Below are 25,803 nucleotides of genomic sequence, written 5' to 3'. Positions count from 1 at the left end.
TATCACATAGAAATGGTACACTTGTCAAGTTTATATGTCCTCCCCCAACCTCTGTACCAACAAATTTTTCTGTAACTAGATACAGATTCCAACTGTTGGATCAGTAAGGTAGAATAATGACATAAGACAAAATAAGTCAGGCCCTGGGGCAGGCAGAATAATGGCCCCCAAAGAGGTCCACATCCTCACTCCCACCAGATCTGTGGATATGTTACTTCACACAGCACCAGGGAGTTTGCTGATGGGATTGAGGTTAAGGACCTCAAAATGGAGAGATTATCCAGGGTTGCTCAATCTAATCTCAGGATTTCTTAGAAGTAGAAAAGGCAGGCAGAGAAGTAGGGCAGAGAGATGTGACTTGAGGAGGATCTGACCCACTGTGGTTGGCTTTGAACATGGAAGCTATGGAGTCAAGGGATGTGGGCAGCCTCTAGAAGCTGGGAACGGCCCCTAGCTGACAGCCAGGGGGGATGTCAGGAACCTCATCCTACAACTGACAAAAACTGAGTTCTGCCAATTCTGCCAACGAGTCCAATGAGCAGGAAAGCGATTCTCCCCGAGGGCCCTGCGATAGAAACACAGCCCTACCAACACCTTGATTTTATTCCAGTGAGCCCAGCCATGTCTGACATACAGAACTGTAAGATAATAATGTTGTTATTATTATATTATTATATTATTATTATTATTATTATTATAATATATTATTATATTATTATAATTATGTTGTTCCAGGCCACTAAGTTGCAGTAATTTACTATGCCAGCAATAGAAGACTAATACAAGCCCTATTTTTTTTTCTCCATGGGTGAAGGCCAAGATAATACTAAGAACACAGATTTCTCATAATGTAGAAATTAGCCACTTATTTATAAAAACTCTATTGGAAGGGAAATTCTATTTTATTTAAATAGTGATAAGCAGAGAAAATACTGTATAGTTTCAACTTTTCTCTATCACTAAGACATTGGCACAAAAAAGGGAAAAAACAATCATTCATGAGAACCACACTCTGGTCAGCACTGGTATCTCTTCCATAATTCTGATTACAAATAAGCACTGGTTCCACACTGATCAGCAGTCAATGTCATCTGTTTTGCCAGAGTAGCTTCCCTCCCAACCCCCCAACCAATTAGGATTATTTTCTTAAATGTGTTCTATCATCTCTTTATATCCAGCCATCACAGTAATTAACAATGGGTAAGATACCATTATCATTCAATACACTGGTGAAAATACGGATTAACTTCTGCTCTGGTTCCCAAGTATAATAAATTTCATTTATTGAGCACCTACAAAGCCCACAATGCTGAGTACGAAAAGAGATGCAAAAACAAAGACGACACAATCCCTGTCCAAAGACCTTTTAAAATACTGACAGCGATAACACAGAGCAGAATAAAGTAAGTACTAAAAGAGATGAGAAGCAGTGTGGTGTTGAAACCTCAAAGGAGGGTTGGGGACTTCAGTCCAGAAAGGAGTCTTCAACAGAGTGGTGGGCTTCAAGCCAAACACCAAAGTTCTAAATTTAATGCAATAATTTTGAAGGATACTATAAAATTGTTTATAGTTTTCAAACATTAACAAGTAGCATTTACCTAGCAACCATTCTGATTTATTTATTAAAGTAGGTTATCTACTAGGCAAAGCTTCAGTCGCCTGGCGTAAATCACATTATTTAAATTAGGGCTTACTTCAGTAAAATATTCCGAAGTTCAGATTACCTGTCAACATAATAGACATGGATTACTAAGCTCTTATTCTACAAAAATCCATTCAGCCCATTACACAAAACATTTTTAAACTTATTCCACTTCACATGGTTCTGACACTGAATTCTGTCCCTGGCCGAAGTACCTAAGGAACGTCTGGGACTGCATCTAGAGATTCGGAGTGCATGTTTTGTTTTTACATCGTAAATATCTTGTTTCTCAAATTCTTTTACTTGATCAACATTTATTCCATACCTACTATGTACCCAAGGCAGAGCAAAGGTAGAAGATATTTATGTATGGTTGCAACAAATCAATCATTCAGCAAGTGCCTCCTAGGAGAATCAGTGCTTCGGAAGACTTAGTTAGAGCCTCTATTACCCTACGGGACTCCTAAAGACGGTCCTCGTCGGGGGAAACTGAAGAGGATCACTACCAAACACTGCAGAGTCACAGGAGTAGAGAAATCTGTAAAGGTTCTTTCTTTTCCCCATCAGTGATGTGAAAAGATAGGGCATGTCATCAATCATGCTAGGAAGATCAAATTCCGTGCTTCAAATCTTCACTAAAATTTTTTACTTCGCCAACTCTCCTGATTAGCACACTCTGATTTCTATAAATTCTGGCAGGAGAAATGAGGGACAGGCCAGGGGCTCTGTGTGGGTGGATTTAAAGACAGGAAGCATGTGTGGAATGGAGAAACAGAGGAAGGGAGTGTGAGGAACAGAAACCACTTAGGGTAAAGGCACAAAGGACACTCCTGAGTTTATGAAATCATGTGAAGAACCGTGTATGCCCCTTTCATCTAGTCAAGGATTTTAGGAATGAGGACAGCTTTGCATTAAGCAAGCAATGACTAAAGGAAGCCAGCAGATGTTCTGGTAGTCACAAAGCAAAGTTGGAGAAATGATTCCAGAAGCAGACCAGCAGTTTGTCTTCCCTGCTTTTATGGAATTGTTCTTGCTTCCTCCCCTCTGGAGGTTTTCTAAGAACAGAAGTTCACCCTGGAGTTCCAGAGGTTACATGCTGTACCAAGTTACCGCGGCATCTGGCAGGGAACAAACCCAAATACGGAGGCCAAAGAGAAGATATTTTTGCTGCCTAAAATCCCGTTCCTTCTCACAGACCGCTACGGTGTCGGGAAATAATCTTGGGAGAGTCGGGGTTTTTTAGTACATGGAGCTCACTTGATGAATTCAGCTTGCTGTCTCAGGGGAGAGTCAGGCCACAAGGAAACATCTGCCTATCCCCTCGGCAGTCACTTACACTCTCTACCAGATGTTCGCAGTCTAACCCAGTTACAAACAGAGACAGAAATTCTCTTTGACTCAGAGGTGGTTAATTTCACTCCCACAAATCTAACATCTTTGCCAAATGCATACCGGGATTGATCTCTGGTAGAGCCTCACGTCTCATCTCTTCAAGGGACACCAACGTGTTTCAATAACTAAAAATGATCACATGCAATTTTCACCAATAAAGTTTCAAGTTGAAAAAAATAAATAAAACCAGAAAGAAGAAGAAAATGAGAAGATTTCTTAACACAATCAAAATGGGAGTTCATTTTCCAACTTTTTTATTTTTTAAATATTTATTTATTTATTTGGGAGAGAGCGATCACGAGAGAGAGAACATGAGGAGGGGCAGAGGGAAAGGGAGAGGGAAAAGCAGACTCCTTGCTGAGCAGGGAGCCCAACACGGGACTTGGTCCCAGGACCCTGGGATCATGATCTGAGCTGAAGGCGACGCTTAACCGACGGAGCCACCCAGGTACCCCTCTTAATTTTTTTTTAGTAATTTCTTTTTTTTTCTTTTTTTAAAGATTTTATTTATTTGACAGAGAGAAACACAGCGAGAGAGGGAACACAAGCAGAGGGAGGGGGAGAGGGAGAAGCAGGCTTCCCGCCGAGCAGAGAGCCCGATGCGGGGCTCAATCCCAGGACCCTGGGATCATGACCTGAGCCAAAGGCAGACGCTTAACGACTGAGCCACCCAGGCGCCCCAGTAATTTATTTTTTTAAGTAGACTCCACACCCAACTTGGCGCTCAGACTCATGACCCTGAGATCAAGAGTCGCATGCTCTACCAACTGAGCCAGCCAGGCGCCCCTCATTTTGGAATACCAAAAAAACAAAAAACAAAGAAAGAGGTTGACGAATACATGCTGCTAAGAAGAAAGAGGCCCATGAATACCGTTGAAATGAAAAACGATCTCCAGCTAATAAAGCAAGCTGCAGAATAGTGTACTATTAGTATACTAATATTCTTGTAGCCGTGGATCCTGGGGGGAGAAAGGGCAGGATACCTGTCTTAACTGTTGAGATTTTTAAATTTTTTTTTTTAAAGATTTTATTTATTTGCGAGAGAGAGAATGAGAGACAGAGAGCATGAGAGGGAGGAGGGGAGGGTCAGAGGGAGAAGCAGACTCCCCGTCGAGCAGGGAGCCCGATGCGGGACTCGATCCCGGGACTCCAGGATCATGACCTGAGCCAAAGGCAGTCGCTTAACCAACTGAGCCACCCAGGCGCCTGAGATTTTTTAATTTTTAAAAAAATATTTATTTATTTGAGAGAGAGAGGGTGAGAGGGTGAAAGAGAGAGAGATTACAAGCAGGGGAAGGGGCAGAGGAAGAAGCAGACTCCCCGCTGAGCACAGCCCGATGCTGGACTCGATCCCAGGACCCCGGGATCATGACCTGAGCTGAAGGCAAATGCCCAACCGACTGAGCCACCCAGGCACCAGGATTTTTTTTTTTTTTAATGGGCATACGTTGTTTCCATAATTTAAAACATACCATAAATTATAACAACAACACTATTAAAAACCAAGAAACATAAACATACTTGGGAGTCTTCAAAGCTAACTCTTGGAATGACTAAATCTTTGAAAACATGAAGATCCCAGGTAAACTAAAGGTGCCTATCCTTTGCACCTCTTCTTCAGAGACACTGAGTGTCATGTTGCTCCTAGAGATTGGGAGGGCTCTCTGGGGAGACCGAGCACAAACACGGGTGTATGTGTGGCTTCACTCACCTGTTGTTTAAGGCCCCTCCAAGGTCACAATCACAAGGTCGACATCCATCCAGATCATTGCTTAAGCCCCAGTGCTCTGGCTGCACAACAAAAGATTTAACATCTAAAGGTGGGTTCCTGTCATTACACAATAGACTCAACAAGAAACAAGTTATGGCGTGTCTTGCTTGTTCTACCAAATGTTCTTTCATGCTGTGCAAGCAGAAAGCCTTCAAGAGGAATAAGCATGAGCACTCTGAACTAAAACCCAGGCCGCAGGTCACCGGGGTCATAACCACCTAACACCAGAGCAGAGGAGTTTCTCTCCCGAGCAAATAGCCTTTGTCCGATAGTAAATACGAGCAAGCAGCTAAGATACCAATTTTCCTCATTAAAAGTACTCTGGCAGTAAGAGAGTTTTGGCAAATATTTGGCAGGCCTTTACATTTTCCCTGAGTTCAGCCCGTCAGAAACTCCATAAGCAAAGCTCTTCAAAGGATTTACCTATTCCCAAACAGCATAAAGCAAGTATTTTCACAAGTGAAAGGTGAGGAGGTCACTGAATTCTGAGCACACTAGAGATGGAAATAAAGAGAAGAAAGACAGAATCTACAGAGGGGAGAAGATCTCTCTGTACCTCGACAAAAATGCATTTCCTAATGAGCAGATAAAAGCCAAAAGCCAGGTGCACTCATTTAAAGCAGACTTTCAGAAATTTATGTTAAGAATCTATCTGGATATATGCAAATATACATATTTACTGGTCATAAACATAATTTAGGGTCAGTGGACCCCCTCTCACAAATATAAAGGAAATCACAAGAATGTTATAAAAGATAGAGGGTAATTTAAAAAATTACTCTTGTAATCACTCTACCCAGAATCACTACAGTGAATTTTCTGGTGTATTTCCTTCCAGATTTTGTTTTTCTTGATGCAATTTTTTCCTGCACAATTAAGATACTACTCACATCCTGTGTGTGTTTTTTTTTAATACCAGCATAAGCATTTCCTCATGCTCTTGTCATTTCCAAAGGCAACCAAATATCACTCTGTACAGAAGCCCCCAAATTTACTTAACTATTTTCCCCACCGTTGCTTCCAAGTTTTTTGGCCATGATTAGTATGAGATGCAATGAGTCTTCTGGTGAATACACCTCTGTCCAATTTTCTGCTTATTTCATTAGGAAAGATACCCAGAAGTGGGATTACTGGGTCAAAGGGTATGCCCATTTCTACAGGCTACTTACTTCCAAAATGCTTTTCTTGCCAACTATGAACCAATGTGCATTTCCATCAGCAGCTTAGACGACCAGCCCTTCATTAGGTCCTAAGAGTTAGCAACCCCATTTTTAAAAACTTGTTACTTTTGTCTATGAAAATGGTATTTCGCTGTGGTTTTATTTTACAATTCTAACGGTGATGGTGACTATCTTGTCAAAATTATTCATGAGTAATTTTTTTGTGAATTGTTTGCGTCTTCTAATATTTATATAGAAGGGTGACAGTGGACTCTACAAAGGCGAACCATGTCACATGCACAAACCACCCATCCCAAGTACTTAGGATTCACCTACCAGACACTGGTCACAATGCTGTCCTGTCACCAGACGCTTACAGTAGCAGTAACCGGTCTCAGAATCACAAGGATTCCTGCCAGGGATCGTTCCCAGAGGATTGCAAGCACAAGCTTTATTAGAGATAAAATGAAGTAAAGAAATACAAACCAAGTGAGTACCAAGGGGTAGTCTGGATTTAGAGCTGCAAAGTAAAATGGGAACTGTATACATGAGAACTCTCAGACTTTTTCACAAACATACTTACATTTACAACCAAATGGATCTTCAGCACTTAAACCATAGAAGCCTTCTTTGCAAATTTCACAGTGTTCTCCTTCCACGTGTAATTTACACCGGCACTGACCAGCAATGAGGCCAGCGGAAAAATCCGTATAACTGTCACAGATTCCCCCGTTCTGAGATCCGGCTGGGTCACAGGTGCATCCTAAGAAGAACAAAGAGCACCCGGTAACAACGTGTGTGTTTGTATCAACACGTGTGTTTCCTTCCACCCTCCAAATGTCACAGAAATAGACTAAAGAAGGCAGGACTGCCAGGTAGCTTCTGCTTCTAGCATCCTCCACCACAGTTCAAATACAGCAGAGTCTGACTCACACCAGGAGTCCCAGGAGAAGGATGGTGACCCCCTGGCCATTCAAATTGAGAGGCCCTATGTCATGCCGTTTCCCCACGTACGTTCGCAGAGGTTAGGGTCTCGGACGTCTCTCTCTGGGTGCTGGAAGTAAAATGGCTTGCACTGCTCACAGTTGCGTCCCATCGTGTTGTGCTGACACTCATCACACACCCCTCCAGTGACGTTTCCAGTGGCCAAGTACACCGCCATGTCAAAGTGGCATGAGCTCGAATGTTCGTTGCAGTTACACTCTGCGCGACAAGACCCACATCAAGAAAAGACTTTGAAGTCGACTTACCAATGGAGGATGGGTTACTGGGAGGCAGCACATTCTGGAAACTAGGGATGAAGTTCAGGCAAAATGGCAATTAACAATTAGGCACCCATGACAAAGGACACATCCATCTGACACTCTGGAAACCCTCCAAGTGTGAGCTTTCTCAAATAGGAATCTGCCCTCTTTGGAGAGAAAAGTAAAAACCTTTGGGGAAAGTCCCCCTGGTGGCTTATCAACAGGAGGTGGCCACCAGGTGGAGGACGGGGTGGGACCAGAACGCACCACCCCAGAGGATCTCCTAGGCGATACTTCCTGGGAAAGCCTGTTTGGACTGCCAGCTTTAAGGAACGGGGTGTGAAGGCCTGGTTCCCTTCTCCCCCACTCCCACCAGCACACTCAACCAGGCTCTTCAGGGAGAATTAAGGTCTCCTGAAGAGCCATCTGGCTGGCCTTCTGAGCACACGCTGACCCTCTGCAGGCCCACTGGGCAGTCCCCTTGGTACAACCCGGCTTTAATATCATCTCACTCCCTGCTCAGTGACCCACACGGACTCTGGTCTTCTCGAAATGGAGCTTAGCTCGGCTTGGCCCTCCTGGGGCTCTACACTCTGGCCTCCTCTGTCTCCCCCTGCAACATAACCTCCTATAGGGAGGGGCTGTGTCACAACCAGTGACCCTCCTCATGCCTAGCAGAGAACTGCCCGTGACACACCGGTTGAATTAAACCTTGGAATCATTTCCCCAGTGTGGACTTTGTGTTGGTCACAAGAACGTCCTTGGGGCCTTGTGCTCTGTGCTGTTCTCCTTATCTGAACTTTTCTTTCCCTCCTACTTTCCCCCTAGCTCTCTTTCTTCTTCTTACCTAAACAATCTTAGCTATCATCAAAGGCCGCTGGGTTGTACGTACTAACAAGCCTTGATCACTCCAGCCCTCACTGGTTTCTGAACTTCTAGAACAGTCCTCAGTGGGGGAAGGGGCAGGCACACTGCTCCTCCTTGAGGGGAGGAGAGCATATCAGAATCACTGTGGGGGGCAGTGGGGGCGGGTTTCAAACTACACCTCTGCCCAGAGAATACCGCTGGGCGGGCTGGCACAGAAACAGGCCAGAAACTCTGTTCTGTATCTCTTAGACCTCAGGGATCTACCAGGCCATATTTTCCTTTCATTTCTCTCTCACGGTCATCTTGCCTTCAAGACAGGTACAATAGCAGGCACACCATCTCCATCGTCTACGAAATTTGCCAAACACACGGGTGCTATTCAGCAAACTCATGCATTCTTTAAACTGAGTGGATATTGGTTTCCGAAGAGTATCTGGGTAAAGCTGGTCAAAGGGTAGTCACTTTTCTTCCATTCGCAAACTAATGTACTATTACAGTGGCTCTAATCAGAAGATACTGGAGTCTGAGTGGATTCAAAATGCCCCTCCAATAGAGACTTACTTTTACAGGCATTGCTGTTTCGACCTTCAGCGGGTCTCCAAGGTAAATCGTGGTAGAAATGCATGCACTGTTCACAATTCAAGCCCCTGGTATTATGCCTGCACATGCAGTGCCCGTGAACCTTGGAAGTTAGAGAAACAGGAAAGAGCAAAGTAAGAGGCAGACCGATGGAAGATATAAACATCCTCATCTCCAGCTCACCAAAATGAGGGTTTGTTTTTATTTTGTCCCTATCCACACTGAGTTCTGTCTTTCTGATGGCTCCAACTCCCATCTCTAGGAATAGTTCCTATTATACAACAGATACTCAAGAAATATTTTATCGAAGTATCAATGAAAAGAACCCAGATGCACAACATCAGTCACTTAAGAATTTAAAAAAACAAAACAAAAAACCTAGTTACTAAAGAGTTTAGAAAAAAAATCTATGCCCAAAAGAAACCTATTTTAAGATAAATCAACAAAAGTTATAATATACACCACCTGGAAACCAACTCACATTGCGGCACGTTTTACCACTATGCCACATGAAAGAATGGGTTTTTTGCTTCTTTTGTTTTTGACTTCAGGCACAGAACTTCATTGTTTTTTCCAAACCAAAATGAGATTCACAATATTAATCATCTACTACATTCACATTTACCTTTTTTTTCTTTAAGAAAGGAAACATAAAATCTCAGGAAAAAAAATACAAATTATTTTGCTTGAGGAAGGGCCCAGGATGTGCTCTTTTGCATTGTGTCTCCAGCAAGCTATGCTGAAGCCCCTGAGGCATGTAAAAGATAAATTCTTTCAATCTACCAAATACGCGTGTGCATGGGCACCTCACCTTAACACTAGTTTCTACAGAATGGAATTCAGGAACAGGACAGACAGGTCTGTCCTGGACTCACCTTGACAGGAACGCAAGTGAGCAAAAGAGTAAAATCGTCTCCTTACGAGCTAGTTTTACACAGAATAAAAAAACAGTTCCAAAGCACACACCACAGGACTCTACAGTGTCTAAACCAACAGCACATGGTACTGAGACCCCTGATAGTGACAGGACTACAGGACATGAGCTGCACGCCAGATTTGCTATGCTGAAAAGTAAATACTACGTACCTAGCATTCTCTGAAAGATGTAGCAACGAGATTACAGGGACATGTCCTCCCTTTAGGGTCTGCTAAAAAATGCAACTTTATCTACAGGGCAAGTGTTCTAAGTGGAACAAATGGAGAGCAGAAATTTCAACCAGTTGAATGCATGCAATCCTGGACCTTCTGAGATGAGGACTAACAATCTTGGCAAAGCAAACAGCAAGTAAGGAAGGCACAATTCATCAAGGGAGGCCCAGAGTCTAATGACAGAAGGAACCCTGGGGCAGAATGGGACGAGCTAGGCATGAATTTCCATCTGCTGCTGACTTAGGGCCCTCTGGTGTGCTATTTAATCTCTGCTCCCTTCTAATAAGGATAGTTGGTTGAGTAAATCCCATTGAGCTCTAAAATCCTACGGTTCTGTAAAAATTACGGTTCTGCAAAGTTCACTTAGAAACAGGTAAAATACCCTAACTTTATCCGTTTGGCAATCACCCAAATCCCCAATTTTTAGAAATACATGAATTGACAACACAGCATAAAGGTGGGAAAAGAATGAAACTAGAAAAAACATATAAAGGAACAAAGCCCACTGGATTCCTAAATCATATTCTATGGTTCCAGGTTCAAATGCCCCAGTTTTCTGGGCTGAGATCACTTCATGCTTGTGGTGTCTAATTTTCCCTAAAGAAAAGGAAGATGTAATGGCGATTTAGAAAACTTCTTAATCTTTACTGACTCAAAAAATATATACTGTCGCAGCACCCTGCTGCAATAACTTCCAAAAATTAATTCTTTGTCTCTGACATAAATAGCCCTTATATTCTCATAGCCCCAGAAATTTAGCAAAGAGAAAACCAACCATCAACCACCAGTATGGTGGAAAGAGCTAAGTCAGTCTGGAAAAATAAAACCCCAAGAAATTGTGAAAGGTTTAAGGTAAAACTAGCTTCAAATTGCTTTTTGGGATCATCTGTCTAAAGGAGAGAGCCTCGAGGCACCTGGGTGGCTCAGTTGTTAAGCGTCTGCCTTTGGCTCAGGTCATGATCCCAGGGTCCTGGGATCGAGCCCCAGCGGGAAGCCTGCTTCTCCCTCTCCCACTCCCCCTGCTTGTTCTCTCTCTCGCTGTCTCTGTCAAATAAATAAATAAAATCTTTATAAATAAATAAATAAATAAATAAATAAATAAATAAATAAATAAATAAAGGAGAGTGCATGGGACGCCTGGGTGCCTCAGTCAGTGAAGCATCTGCCTTCAGCTCGGGTCATGATCTCAGGGTCCTGGGATCAAGTCCCGCGTCGGGCTCCCTGCTCAGCGGGCAGTCTGCTTCTCCCTCTTCCTCTGTACTCTCCGTCTCTCAAATAAATAAATAAATCTTAAAAGAAAAAAAAATAAAGGAGAAAGCCCCCCAGAGTGCTTGCTTACCATTCCTTCTACTTCTTCATTGAATCCATCCACAGGCGCACATTCGCTGGCATGGCCGTAACAGAAGCAATTTCCTCGAACCACCATATCATACACTGCATAGTAATACTTCTCTCTGATTTCCATTCTGGAATCCAAAAGGTTATCGCCCAAAGTGTGTAGCTTCACAAACTTGATTCTCAAGTTGGTGATTTTTAATAGATCTACGAAGGTCACCAAGAAGACGGAAAGTCTGATCAAACACGCAAGACTTTATTTGCAATTATACAACATCTCTCTATAGAAAGGCACAACAAATAAAAATGGCTTAAGTAAAGGCTACCCGCTTGTAGGGTCTCAATGGCCATACTAGTGAAGCTCGACATAACGGGACAGCGTCTAGAAAAGAGAAGAGTTGCTCTCTCCTCACCAGTTTAGAAGGAGCATCTGACTGTTTCAGGAAGAAGCACGAAAGCAGAGAAATTTAAGAACGCAGTTGCACGGCTGCCAGAATCCTCTAGCACACAGTAATCTGAACGATTGCAGTATCATCCAGTGCCCACAGCAATGAGCACCAGTCTCAAAACCAGAGGATTCCATGCAGGTGGGAAAGGGTTTATCAACACACTCCAGTTCTCTTATTACAAGGTAGTTAGGACGGAACATTTTTGTGTTTATTTCTGGAGGAAAAAAAATACTATCTGAAATTTCCCACCGCACAGATGAAATCCAAGTTACTAAAACAGATAAAACACTATGGAATAACCGCTCTCCAGGGACAGAAGATCTCCACCAAATTTTGACACAACATCACAGTCTCCCACTTTTTTGTCCTAGTTTGTCATCCATAGTGTGACATAAGGATAAAGGAGCTCAGTATTAGGAGGCTGGGGCAAGTTGTTTCTTCCTAAATATTAAGTTAGGTTCTTAAGAATCAATTTCTCTTCTCTTTTCTTTTCTCTCCTGGGTCTATAGATCTATGCTTATTACAGAAGTGGGGCCATCAATTATATTCCATAGTAACTTGGTAAACCAAGAGCCAGCCATTCATCCTTCTCCACCAGTGTTTCCATCAATGGCTGAGTTGCTCTTGCTGAAGTGGACCCCGAAAGACTCATTAGTCCATCAGTCCTCCCAAGTCCTGCGTAGCCGGAAACTGCTCCTAAGCTTTACCCTCATTGGTGCTGATGCATGCCCATCTGCCACACAGGATAACAGGGCGTTGGCCCAGGGCATCAGAAACTTTCAAAGCCCAAATACAATTTTAACGGCTTATAATACATGCACAGCTTACAATGAAGACTGTAGAAATAGCTGTGGGTTGAAAGGGATAGTCCATGAGCCCATGCATTGAACTTAGGCTCTTTGTAAAATCAAAAAGTAAACAGAGAAAGCGTGGTACTACTTAGCTGAATGGAATTCGTGAATGCCAACATTTCCTCCTGCACACAGAGCGAGCACAAGCCCCTACTGACGAGCGGCCAGACGGCGAAGCGCAAGAACAGCGGGAGTGTTTAGGAGCCCTTGAACCGATCTTTGTGGGAGCCCGCAGAAGAGCAAATATGCTCTTCCCCTCTCTCCTAGCACAGTTAACAACAACCAAGCCTTGTCCATGGGCTGCTGGTGTGAGGCAAAACTCACTTTTGAAGTGAGGCGCCGAGGTCTCAACACCAGGGCCAACTAAAGAGACTTGAGTTGTTCCCTGGAGGACAAAGTCAATCAAAAGCATTATCAGTTAAAACGGATGCCTCTCGAATACAGACAAGATTTTTCTGAGGCCATTTAACAAAAAAAGGTATGAGAATTATAATGGCGACACATTCCCCAAGTCCTGCAAATGTCACCCAAGAAGGAGCAGACCGTGAGTCCTTTTAGGACCCCACGAAGTGTCTGTTGTGGAGCCCATGTGGACATTTCTCCCAACTGGATTTTGAGAGCAGAGAGGGCGCGCCTCACAGAGCTCACTCGGAAATGGCCTAGGGCTGGATGTGCCATCAGTATTTGTTTTATAATAGAATGAATAAGTAAATTACAGACCAGAGATAGTCTGGGCCGCGTGTAAAATTAATTTAAGTGGGGAAACATCACTTTTCTGGCAATATTTCCTGGATGCTTTCCGTTTTACTTTTCCATGTTTCACGCTGGGAGGGTCTATGGTGCCTTAGCTTCAAATAGGGCCATCTGCAGCTGGGAACGATCAGCAAGAATCAGCCCTGCCTCTGCTCAGCCGACTACACCTTAGTAGCAGGAGAGGGAGTCTCATCCCCTCTCTCCGAGGTATGGGGACCAGGTCCACGCAAGACCCAGGCCACGGCTCGTGGCAACATCAAGAACAGCAGCTGCTTCAATTCACTGAACACTTTCTGTGGGTCAGGCACGTCAGAAGGTCGTTTCTAGAACTCATTTTCCCTCCATAATGATGTTCAAGTCAATATTACTATCTCTACATACAGATGAAAAAACAGAGCCTAAAAGAAACAGGTTTAAGCAGATTACTTGCCCAAGGTCACAGAACTATGATCTGCTGGAACTGGGATTTAAACCCAGGTCTGTCAGACTCCAAACCTCGTTCTTTTAAATAGTGCATATTTTGCCTTCCAAGATGATCAAAATGTAATTCTGTAATAACTGAGGCATGGTTATTACATGCTAGAAACATTCTAAATTTAGATTTAGAATCATAACATAGGGGTTCAGGATCTGACTGTCCCCTTATGCACATTACTCCAACTCTCTGAGCCTCAGTTTCCTCATCTGTTAAATGGGAATACAATCCTCATCTGACTGAGCATACTGAGCATGGCTGACACTTCAGATTTCTCCCCAGTACTCTTTCTTCTTTTCTTCCTCTGACAAGAAGAGCCCCAGGCAAGAGTGTGAGAGGGCACATGGCCACCTAGCTAGAGGTTTCTCAGTGTGTCTTGAGGTTGGCCATGTGACTAATTTTGGCCAATGGGATGTGAACAGAGGGGACGTACAGCTTCCATGTCATCTGCCCTTCTCTTCCTCCCATCCCATAGGTTGGGACAACGACATGGTAGCGTTGGTCCAGCTCCAACCATGCAGATAAAGACTACAAGACAGAAGGGACCTGGGTGGCCTAATGGCTAGGGTTGCCAGATGTAGCAATAAAAATCCAAGTTGCTCAGTTACATTTGAAATTCAGATAAACAATATTTTTTTCAGTAAAGTCTGTCTCAAATATCACATGGGACATAGTCACACCAACCACAAATATTGCATGGGATATCCTTGTACTAGTCACAAATATTCCATGGGATATAGTTATACTAAAAAAATAACTTGCTATTGATCTCCAATTCAGATTTAACTGGGCGTCAGCCTTTATTTTATCTGGTAATCCTACCTGTAGCAACTGAGCTACCTTTCTTCTCTGGATGATTTCATAAGAGAGAAATAAACTTCTATTTTATTTGAGTCACTGTATTTTTTGGGACCCTTTGTTACAACAGCTTAATCTGTACCCTAATTTATATATACGTGTTATATGATATACACAAATTATAGGTTATATAGTACATGTTATATAACATGTTATATGTTATATATGTTATCTGTAACATATATTTATATTTATTTATATACACATATACTATACTGAGCAATAAAATAAGGTATTATGACCAGCATAACTGTTTGAGTACTTATGACATAAATCTTTTACTCTAATCAAAATGTATTCCCAGTCAGGGTGGACTTTGATTCCTGCCAATTTCAAGGACTTCTGATTGGGTATTGTGGAGATAAAAGGAAATAAAGAGGATGGATTTAGCACTGAATGCTTAGATTCGGGGTAGCAGTGTTCTGGGTAAGAGTTCTTCCATGATTGCTGTTTTCCATCAAAGCTGTTATTCGAAAACAAGCTTACTCTGTATCCTTGGACTATAAGGATCTTCTATTCTGAAAGCAGGATCTAAAGCACGAAATATCACCTAAAAATAGATACAAGAGTAATGGGTATTTTTGCAATGATCAAAAAGGATTTATAAGCAGAATGTGAAACAAGAAAAGCAAACAAACCTCTCCTTCCGTTGAGGGTTCAATGTCAGAATAGCGGGAATCACAGATTATATCATCCACTTTCTTCATGGGACCAGCAGAAATGCCTGGAAATGAGCTCTCGCAGTCATAGGCAAAGTATCGGTACACGCCCCAGGTTTTCCCAAAGTCAGACGATCGTTCTATCAGCATAGCAGCCGGACGGAATGTCTAACGGCGGGGTAGAAAAGGCTCATTTGATGTTTTTTATCGGTGATCTGTATTTTTTTTTTTAATCTCAGATGAACACATCACTCAGCCGTGAGCCACAAGCCTTGCCGGCATGTGGTTGGTACTGCGGACTGTGGCTGGATTTCAAATCCTTCAGGCTACTGCACGGAGCCTCCTCTTACAGGCAAGTGTCTAAGCCTCGCAATGTTGCACTTTCTCCCACCCCAGCGGAGATTAGTAAGCTGTTTCTCTTTAGAAGCTGATTATAAGCGGGACTTCACAGCAAACACTCTTTGGTAGAGTCAGTCACCATCCATAATAGGACTGGTTAGGTTGCCTGCTTGCTCATCATTCATTCGTGTAATCATTCGGCAGCTGTGTGCTGACCGTGCTCGGTACGGACAGCGGTCTGCAGGCTGCAGACAGCCCCAGGAAGCACAGACAGAAATCATCTAGGATACAGAACACCACAGCAGGGTCTCCTACAGTGTGCTCCGGGAAAGCTAGAGGAAGGAATGACTAACTCGAGCAGCTGCAGAATCCCACCATTCCACTCCTAGCTATCCCCCTCCCCCAAGAACGGAAAACAGGGACTCAGACAGATGCTTGCACGTGAATGTTCACAGAGGCACAGTTCACAATGGCCAAAAGGCAGAAACCACCCAAGTATCCATCAAAGACGAATGGTTAAACCAAACACGGTACATACATACAACAGAATATTATTCAGCCATAAAGAAGAAACTCAGATACTTCCTACGTCATGGATAAACCCTGAAAACCTTCTACTCAGTGAAAGAAGCCAGACACAAAAGGGCAGATATTGTAGGATTCCACTGATAGGAAATGTCTTGAGTACGCAAGTACACCGAGACAGGAAGTAAATTAGAGGTTTCCAGGGGCTGGGGGGAGGGGGCAATGATGAGTTATTGCTTCATGGGTAGAGTTTATATTTCGGGTGATGAAAAAGCTCTGGAAATAGATAGTGGTGATGGTTGCGCAACATTGTGAAGACACCTAATGCTACTGAATTGTATATTTAAAAAGGGTTAAAATGGCAAATTTTGTGTTATGTGTATTTTACCACACACACACACACACACACACACACACACAAGCTAGGGAATGCTTCAGAGACAAGATGGCCTCAAACTGGATCCTAAAAGGGTGGGGTCTTCCAGGCGGCGGGTGGAGGTGGCTGCAGGTGGCAGCAGAGGTTGACTAGGGCAGGGGAGGAAGGAATTTGTTGGCTATGCGAAGGGGTTTCCTTTATTTTTATGCCACAAAAGGGGAACACCGAAAGACTTAAGTGGACAGAATGAAATGATCAGATTGCACTTTACAAAAATAATCCTGGGGCACTGTTATTGGACATGGAAAAAACAGTAAGCAAAAAAAACCAAGTGACAGAGGCGCCTGGGTGGCTCAGTCATTAAGCGTCTGCCTTCGGCTCAGGTCACGGTCCCAGGGTCCTGGGATCGAGCCCCACGTCGGGCTCGCGTCGGGCTCCCTGCTCCGTGGGAAGCCTGCTTCTCCTTCTCCCCCTCCCCCTGCTTGTGTTCCCTCTCTCGGTCTCTCTCTCTCTGTCAAATAAATAAAATCTTAAAAAAAAAAAAAAGAAAGAAAAAAAAACAAGTGACAAGGAAACCAACTGAGAGAAAAAAAGATGAAGGTCCTAACTCAAGCATTACAGTATGGTCAGAGAGAAAGGATGCAATTGTTCTGAAAACTTAATGAATTTAGTAAAATATATTGAACTGCACTTGGTGATCCGTTAGGTTTCAGTGGAAAGGGAGGGAAGGAGAGAAACACGGGCACTTGAGCTTGGATAGTGGGGGACAACCGTGCTAAGAGCAAAGCCACAGAAGAGAAGGAAGGTGTTTGGTTCTGGACTAGTAACACGTGAAGCATCCACAAGCAACACCCACTGGACAACCAGAAACAGTGGTCTGGCACCCAGCTGCGCCAACGGAGCCTGAACCGTGGATCTGGGAATCACTGTTGGCATACGATATTTGAAACCTCCAAAGGTACGATTTCCTCCCGAAAAGCAAAGGGCAAGATAAAAGAGCCGAAGCCATTGCTCCAGAAAATGCATCAACACAGGGCTAGCCAAAGAAGGAAAGAGAGTGGTGCCAGGCACTTTAATTCATCATTTCCTAACCTCCTGTTATGGGCCGAATGGTGTCCTCCCCAAATTCTTATGTTGAAGACCTAAGCCCTCCTCCCTCGGAATGTGACTGTATTTGGAGATCAGGTATTTACGTGGGTGATTAAAGAAGGCGGTCTTACAGTGGCCCTAATCCCACGGACTGGCGTTCTTTATAAGCAGCAACAACTAGGGTATGGGCGTGTCCAAGGGAAGACCAAGGGGAGAGAGAGGAAAGACCGCCATCTCCAAAGGAAACAAAGAGGCCGCAGGAGGAGCCAACTCGGCCCACACTTCAATCTTGCACGTCAAGCCTCCAGAGCTGTGAGACAACACACCTCTGTGGTTTAAGCCCCCCAGTGTGGGGTACCTCGTTATGGCGGCCCCAGGAAGCTAACACACCCTCACGACACCCTCTTCTTACTCGTGAGAACTTGAGGCTCAGACACATTCACTGACTCGCTAGCTAGAGGCAGAGCTTAGATTCAAACCCAGGCTGAATGAGGCCCAAACCCAACCTTCTGCCTCCCTGGCTGATGGCGTCATAGCAGACCAGCAAACGGACGTCACAGAGGATGGAGTACAAAGGCCAAACTCTTGGAAACTGAGGCAGGACAGAGATTTGGTAGGGTGTGGTGGGCAGGGTGCACTGGAAAGAAGAGACGAAGCAGGATGAGCTCTACCAGGGGGCCCAGGCCTCCGTGCCCGAGGAGGGGGTACGGACGTTTGGGAAATGGAAGGCACGTTCTGTTGCAGGGAGAACAACAGGACAATTGAGCCAGCCCAGCCAACAGAACCTGAACAGACCCTCCCTTCTGAATTAAAACCAATGCTTGGGAGAAATCTGGGTGACCACTAATGGTGAGACGAGTGCATTCCCAGACCTCCTTCTGTCTTCTTAATAATCCTGATGGTCTTTTGCACAGATCAAAGGAGACAAGGATCAGAAAATGGAAGGTCACACTTTGACAGATCCTTGGCTTATTCACTTACTAGTTGCTTGGATTTTTACCTTTTTTTACCTATTCAGGAATGTAAGAAAATGGTACTTTATTAAACTCAAGAGTATGTGAAGGATTTTAAAGTAAGGGGGGGGAAACCCCAATAACTACCTCAGCCAAGACAAGCTCCCCAGGAGACCTGCCTCCTGGGTGGCGACCTCTAGGGACAGAGCAGCCTGATGTCTCCGCGTCACAGGGGGGCAGAGAGGAAACGCCTTACAGCCAGTGCTGGCTGTGCTCCTTTCTCCCTCCTTTCTGGAAGCTTCTGAGTCCCAAAGGGCCACTGACAGAGTTCTCCGATTTCCTGTGGACTTAGGAGGCTGCTGGAACCCAGGACAATACTGGTATGTTCAGAATGGAGGCCCTTCCACAGTCTGCTTACTCAACAACCTGCTCAGGGCTCACACCGCAGCGCGGCCACCTCTGAATTTCTACTCCATAAAAGAGCTATGATTTTGGAAACACCTGGCTATCGACCAAAACACTCCATGTATAGGTTACAGGAGTTTCGCTGGCCCACGAAAACCCACTCCCCTTAGCAAGCAGCTATCTCCGTGGCAAACACGTGTTCTTCACCACCACCCGCTCCTGTCCGCGCTCCTGTCACCCCACTGCCACGCTCCTGCTTACTCAGCTTGGACAGCCAAGAGATCTTTGCTTCATCCCTCTCCTTGCCCTCCCTTCTGTCGTTCTGCTTCTCATCCTTCTCCGATTCACGGCTGAACCTCTGATTACAAAGGGTCCAACCGAGGCCTCCCGTAGAAAGTGAGTGCTGATTCTCCAAGGCAGTAGCAGTGGACGCTAAGAGTGTGGAGGCTAAGAGTATGGCAGCAAGGGGACATGTGTGATTTGAAAAAGCTTTGCTGGCAATACATCCAGGACTCCCTGGAAGGCAGGGGCAGCTCCCTCCTACGCAAGAGTCAGCCCGTCTCTGCATGCACACCAGTAGTCTCCTAGGTGAGCCCCCCATTAACACAGGCCTCAACGGGGGCCTCCCCACGAGCCCTCGGTTCTCACTGTCCCGGGCCGTCCTCTGTTGCCTCTCGGCGACCTTCCTGAAATAGTCTCATTTCCCTGTCAACGGCTCCCCATTTCCTATACAGTTCGCACCCCTCGGCCAGGAGTCCCGGTCCTCCTGACTGTCATCTTCCTTCCTTCTGCCCCTCACAGCCCCGTGCTCGAGGCAAACCCTGCCTGAACTGTCCGCCACCAGCGCTTTGCTCTCAGATGGTGTCCTCTGCCAAGAATGGCTTTTCTTGCACCTCCTCCCACGGAGATCCTGCTCACCGTTCCCGACCCAGGTCAAATGCAGTCCCAGATCGCTCTTCACGAAGCTTCCTGCTTCGGCCCAGGCTAAGACTACTCTCGCCCTCCTCCGTGCTCAGAAAGTGCACCGTCCGACCTTCTGCTGGAGCACTCAGCACCCCCCGTGACATAAGTTATTTGCAAGTCTGTGTTTCCCCCGCACCCCTAGTATAGGTGGGAAGGTCCCGCAGAAAAGCAACCGTGGTATCTTTAAAATCTCCCACAAGGCCTAGGGCAGTTTCTTACAGAAGAAGATGGCTGAATTCCTCGATCTACTTATTCAGTCAGGAAATATTTGTAGAGCAATCACTACCTGCCAAGCATCAGCATAGATAGAAATGATCGCATTCCCATTAGATGCCAGGTAGCAAGATGATGCCTATTCCCGCAGCAGAGGGCTAGGTCGCACAACCCTAGAACGCAGGTGTTCTCATTCTTCCTTCCCGAGAAGAAGCCAAGGCTCCAGCCACACGTGCCAAGAAGGGGCAGAGTGGGGATTTATACCCAAGCCTGTCCAACCCCATAGATACTGCTTTTCACATGGGAGCTAGAACCTGCAGGATGAGTCTCTCTCACCAACTACAGTCTGACCGCCTGTACCCATTCTTCATGTCCCTGTTCGGTCACCGCCTCTTTGACCTTCCTCACTTGTGTGCACAGTTTCCCCTTTGGCCCACGGTATTCACTTGAATGAGTATTTAACTACAGAATGTGTACCCAAAGGACCTCTGGATGGACGCAAACTCAGAATGACCCATGTAGGCACACAGATGCCCTTTCCGAAGTAAAAGATAGGGCCATCGACATGAATAATGATATTTTTGTATATTTTTAGGTGTCACATAACAGAAAGGCAACATCCTCATGCATGGCTGAGTTTCACTTCTAATGGCCAGGCTGAGCTTGGCTGCGGTTAATGAAGGGAGGAGGTGCAGTGTTGAGTTGCTTAGTAAAAGCCCCTGCCTCCCCCAGTGTCAGGTGTCACAGTGGGAGCCTTCCTCTCTAGCAGCAACAGCACCTCTGGGGTGGGGGGTGGGGAGGGTTGGCAGGGGGTAGGGGCTCAGGCCTGGGAGCCAGCAGTCCACCATCCCTCCTAGTCATGTTCTGACTTCCATGCTCCTTGGCCTCCCAGGCTTTGGTTCCAGGCACGGTAAGACTTTCTCGGCTACCCACACACGTGGGTCAATCTCTCCCTGGCACCTCTTCCTAACCTGAGAGGGTGCAGCTAAGGCCCCCCGACTCCAACCAAAAACTACCCAAAGCGATTTTAATCTGAGAAGCCAGAGGTAAATTATGGGTTTTATGTGCATCAACGTGTACTTTAAGCCATGCGAAGTCTGTCATTTCCAGGCAGCTGCTTATGAGGAAACAAAGGGACTTTGTCCAGAGAAATTCCCTAGCCCCAGAGTCATTTTACATCTCTAAATGAAAAAGGATGAGAAAATCCACATTTAAGAAGGCATATGCATTTCTTAAGGAACCGCAAAACTGTTCCCACAATTTTTGCAAACCCTTGAAAACTAAAGATAATACACTTCCTTTGCAGTTACCAAGCTCAGCATTAAAACATCAACACAAGGGATCAGGGATTTATTTTCCAGATGTTTCATTGTGGTTTGGGAGAGTCAAAGCTGCCTCTCTCCGTGGGGAAATAAAAAGACATCTAATTAAAAGTTTACAGTTGAATTACCTTAGAATACAGGCTCGCTCTCTCCTGCTTGCCATGAAGATAGAGTATTTGTTAAACATAGTTATTCATGCCCATCTTTAAAAGCTGCTCGATGATCCCAATTTATGGCAACAAGAATATTTAAGTTCCCATTTAGGCCAACTCACAACAGACATCCATACAGAAAAGGGAATGACACAGCGCTCTCAACGTGTCATTTGTGGGAAAAGTGACGAATTCCTTACCTTGAAAGTCATTATGAGATGAGTAAAATGGAATTCTGCTTCCAAATCCAGTTGGATCGTTACATTTTCCACGCCTAAAGGAGATTGTTTAGAAAGAAGAAAGGAAATAGTAAGGTAAACAGGGCCATCTGTGAAGAGTTGGGACTGTTGTCTTAAAATCTCTTTATGCCCCTCATAGAAATCCTCTTTGCATTCTATCTGAAAGTGAAGCCGAAGACAAGAAACCTGCCTCGGGGTAGGAGGTAAGGCACAAATCAGAAGGATTCTCCAGTTTTCCACAAATCGTTCCGGGAGTTCGACATACTGCATCTGCTCGGTGGAAAAGGCCTCTGGCAGAATGCCTCTAGTTGCTGTCAAGAAAGGCAGCTTTTGGGGGCGCCTGGGTGGCTCAGTTGTTAAGTGTCTGCCTTCGGCTCAGGTCATGATCCCAGGGTCCTGGGATCGAGCCCCACATCGAGCCCCACATCGAGCCCCACATTGGGCTCCCTGCTCCGTGGGAAGCCTGCTTCTCCCTCTCCCACTCCCCCTGCTCGTGTTCCCTCTCTAGCTGTGTTTCTCTCTGTCAAATAAATAAAACCTTAAAAAAAGAGAAAGGCAGCTTTGGCTTAGGAGAAAGTAAAACATCTTCCCAATCCTCTAAGCCCAGTGACTCTCTGAGGGGAAGGATGGGGTCACTTCCTGTGCACAGTAGGGGTTCAGCTTGCAGCCTAAAGCAGGGGACCTAATCCTCCTCCAGGCAAATCACAAGTATTCCTTTTTTTAATGCAGCAGCAAAGAAAATAAGTAAGAGTCTACCACGCATGTTAGTTATGCTCCCGTTTAGAAAGACCTGTCCCTGATGGGGAAGCCTTTGGATGCATCACCACAACCGAAAAACAATGCCAGAGACAAAGAATGGGTCAAATAAATGAACCGGCCCAGAACAAATACTAACATCTTCCCTTTCAGGGGGAAGCCTGAACAAACAAATGGGCATTCGCACCATGCCCCGAGGGTCGGTCAGTCCCACGTTAACACACTAAAAAGGCCACTGGAATTCTAAGGATGGAAAGTAGCTCCCTCCCCTCCAATACCTCGGGCCCTCCAGCCTGCCTGTTTACTAAAGGAGACCCCTCCCTGTTTCCTGGGCTCGAGAGAGCTCTGGGGGTCCACCTTCTAGAGCAAAAGAAGTCTTAAAGGCAGGAAGACAGGAATGTGTCAGAATGAATCATGTCACAGGCTGGTGTATTTTCAGGAAATCAGTAGGACTTTTGAAATAAACTCTCCCACTGGAAAACCGCCAAGCCAATTGTAGGGGGTGGGGGGTGGTCACTGAAACGGATATGAGTTAGTTGGAATGTTAAAGAAAAACATTATAATCACACTAACCAACCTTATCTAACTTATTAAAAAGAGCATATTATAAACCGACTCTGGACATTTCAGCGTGAAATGCTAGCTCAGCCACCATGTGTCTCCTCTCTCCCAGGCTTTTTAAAAGCCTACAATGTTTGTTCAAAATGAAGAGATAACAAAATAACGTGAAGTACAAACAAGACCAGTACCCTTTCTGTAACATAAGAACATAGGCTGCAATGTGCGCCCTAAAAGCACATTCCATTTAGATTTACAACCTGATAAGGCATTACAGTTGTTGTTGTTGTTGTTTTTTAATAAGGGAAGAAAAATCCACAGAGAAAAGAAACAAGATGATTCCTTTATGGCATATTTGATTTCTGTCGGACCTAAGGATAGATCATTAGGAAGGGTAAGTGAAAAGTAGCTGCACCCTCCGAGCCCGTTTCAATGCCTGAACACCGATAATTTAATGCCGCCATTTAAAGCTCAACTTGGACGAAACCCACAGAAAATGGATAACATCACATCCATAAAGAACGTCTTTAATGATGAGCTGTTGGACACCAAGGAGAGGACGGGGCAGTAACCATCAGTTTGACTTTCTGAAGACTAGCCTTCAGCCTAACCTCATCTAATCTCTCATGACAGAGAATGCAAGCCCCTCTACATGAAAATCTGTCTTTCTGGCATTTGGCCTCTTTTGCTCCACAAATTCAAAGTTGCAGAAATTGATGAACTCCTGATGTAACCAAGAAAAACCCTCCCCTGGAACTACAGCACAGGATGAACAATTTTACTGTCTATCAACTTGATACTAAAGTTGAGACGTCCTTCTAATGGTCTTTTCATGTCACTGGAAGAATGTGGGCAGTCGGGACATGCTCCTGTTTGTAAGCAGCTCTATGCTATTTCAGAAGTCCTTTGGGATTTGAGTACAGACTTACAGAAACCTCTCTTTCACACTTAACTATCAGCCAAGATAACCACCTATAAGAATTGATAAGGCTCTAATGGACACATGCTTTTTTGAGGACCAGTCTGTCTCAATCTGGTAAACAATGCAGTCCCAAGGCTGACCAATGAAAAATCAATCAACCCTCCCCCAGAAACCAACAGTCTTCTGGAAAGCAAGTATAATTTCATAGTCAATGACAAGGAAGTCTAGTAAGGGAGCTCCTCTTTATAGATTGTTAAATGACAGCAAGCCTCTGAAAGCTTTCCAGAGATAGGGCATATATCATAGAGAGATCTAATCGAATCCATGCTCTCTATGGCCAAGCCTAGGTTCACTTCTTTGAGAGCCAGAATTCTCGTAATTTTTTGGAACATCTAATGGTACCTTGTTAATTAAGAGACACAATAACTCTACCTTTATTTCCCAAAGTTCAGCATTCAAGTTTGAAAAAAATGCCAAACTAACTGGGGCTTAGTTTCCCAGTGAAGTAACAACAAATTTGATGAATTTACTAAACCCAAATCCCAAGGCAAATAAAGGAAAAGGGGGCTGGGTTCACATACTCACTAGAGAAACTGAGTTGGGGTCATATCTAGGTTGACAGAGTCTTTGAAAAATTAACATCTAGTGCTGATTCATAGTACTGTTACTGAATTTTCTCTAGAGGGAAGGACAGCGATGGTAGAGGTGGCGGCTGCTTCTGCCCTTTCCTTTGGGGTTGATCAAAATGAAAGACGCTGTATTTTGTGGAAGATTCAGGGCTGTGCAGGGCCTTCCCACACCCCCAACAGATATACCCCATCCCCGCAGACTTCCCTCAGATGAGGACTACGAAATATCCCTTTGGTCCAGCATCAAAGACTGCTTTCTTATACAAAGTGCATGCTTCCAGAAAAAAGATCAGATTTTACCAAGAAAAGTTAGTGCTAGGCAGTAAATCTGCCAAAGGCCATAATTACCGGGCAGAGAAACCAATCAAGATTACAAATACTCAGGAGTCTATAAACTCCTTCCAGGTGACCAATCACACACCATGGAACTTGTTCCCACACCAACCACATACCATTTTCGGATTGCCACCAAATCTTAAGGCGGTTTGGAGCAAATGTAGTGACCACATTTTCAATGAGATGACTGTCAGGATTGAGGGTCTCATGATAAGGATCTTGTGAATTGCAGATGAAGCATTTTTTGTCCTCCTGAAAGGAAAGTTAGTTTCATGAGTCTAGGAAGCAATCACACACAGACAGACAGACACACACGCACACACCAAAAATTAAGCGCACAATACAGAAATCAAATCTACTTGCTTCAAGAAAAATGCATGTGCCAAAATTACTTATGTGACACATAATATGCCTTCTGCTTTTTAACTTATGGGATATGAATTACTCCTGAAAATTTCCTCCACTCTTGTAAATTCAAGGTCAAAAGTAAAAGGCGGCATTGTTTCCACAAACTATTAATTTAATCAAAATGAAATTTCTAGGCATAAGCCTTCATCTCAATGAATAGCTAGAGAAGCTTACTCTTCCAGTAAAATGCAGAAGAGGTATTAGGGAATTTCTGCTGACATAAAGCAAACTGAAAAATGAAAGGAAAAAAATATTCATTCAGCCTGATTTTCTAAAACCTCACAAGACAGAGGCCAAGTATTAGGCAGATGTATTTAAGCAGCTTTGGGAAATACAGAACCAGTTTTCTCAGCTTCTGCTCTGCCCAAGCAGTGAACTCATGGTGGCAGCTTGCAGGCTAACCTAGACACCGCACAGAATATCTGGGAAGTGGG

At 44.5% G+C, this 25,803-nt stretch overlaps 1 protein-coding gene across 1 annotated transcript in view; it reads right to left on the bottom strand.

Annotated features, from left to right (window-relative positions):
- Nucleotides 1–25,803, bottom strand: part of LAMB1 (laminin subunit beta 1) — a 70,726-nt gene that overhangs the window by 41,419 nt on the left and 3,504 nt on the right. The window contains exons 4-13 of the mRNA XM_021682939.2: nucleotides 25,078–25,213; nucleotides 21,722–21,795; nucleotides 15,164–15,352; nucleotides 15,012–15,075; nucleotides 11,144–11,346; nucleotides 8,638–8,758; nucleotides 6,980–7,168; nucleotides 6,549–6,728; nucleotides 6,302–6,414; nucleotides 4,746–4,825 (exon numbers count right to left, since the gene is read on the bottom strand). Coding sequence (XP_021538614.2) covers nucleotides 4,746–4,825; nucleotides 6,302–6,414; nucleotides 6,549–6,728; nucleotides 6,980–7,168; nucleotides 8,638–8,758; nucleotides 11,144–11,346; nucleotides 15,012–15,075; nucleotides 15,164–15,352; nucleotides 21,722–21,795; nucleotides 25,078–25,213 — 1,349 coding nt within the window. The remainder of the gene's footprint in view (nucleotides 1–4,745; nucleotides 4,826–6,301; nucleotides 6,415–6,548; nucleotides 6,729–6,979; nucleotides 7,169–8,637; nucleotides 8,759–11,143; nucleotides 11,347–15,011; nucleotides 15,076–15,163; nucleotides 15,353–21,721; nucleotides 21,796–25,077; nucleotides 25,214–25,803) is intronic.

This window comes from Neomonachus schauinslandi, chromosome 12 (genome assembly GCF_002201575.2).
Source record: "Neomonachus schauinslandi chromosome 12, ASM220157v2, whole genome shotgun sequence".
In the NCBI taxonomy this organism is placed as follows: domain Eukaryota; kingdom Metazoa; phylum Chordata; class Mammalia; order Carnivora; family Phocidae; genus Neomonachus; species Neomonachus schauinslandi.
Note: the sequence above shows the minus strand (reverse complement) of the source record. Positions and strands in the feature narration are given on the sequence as shown.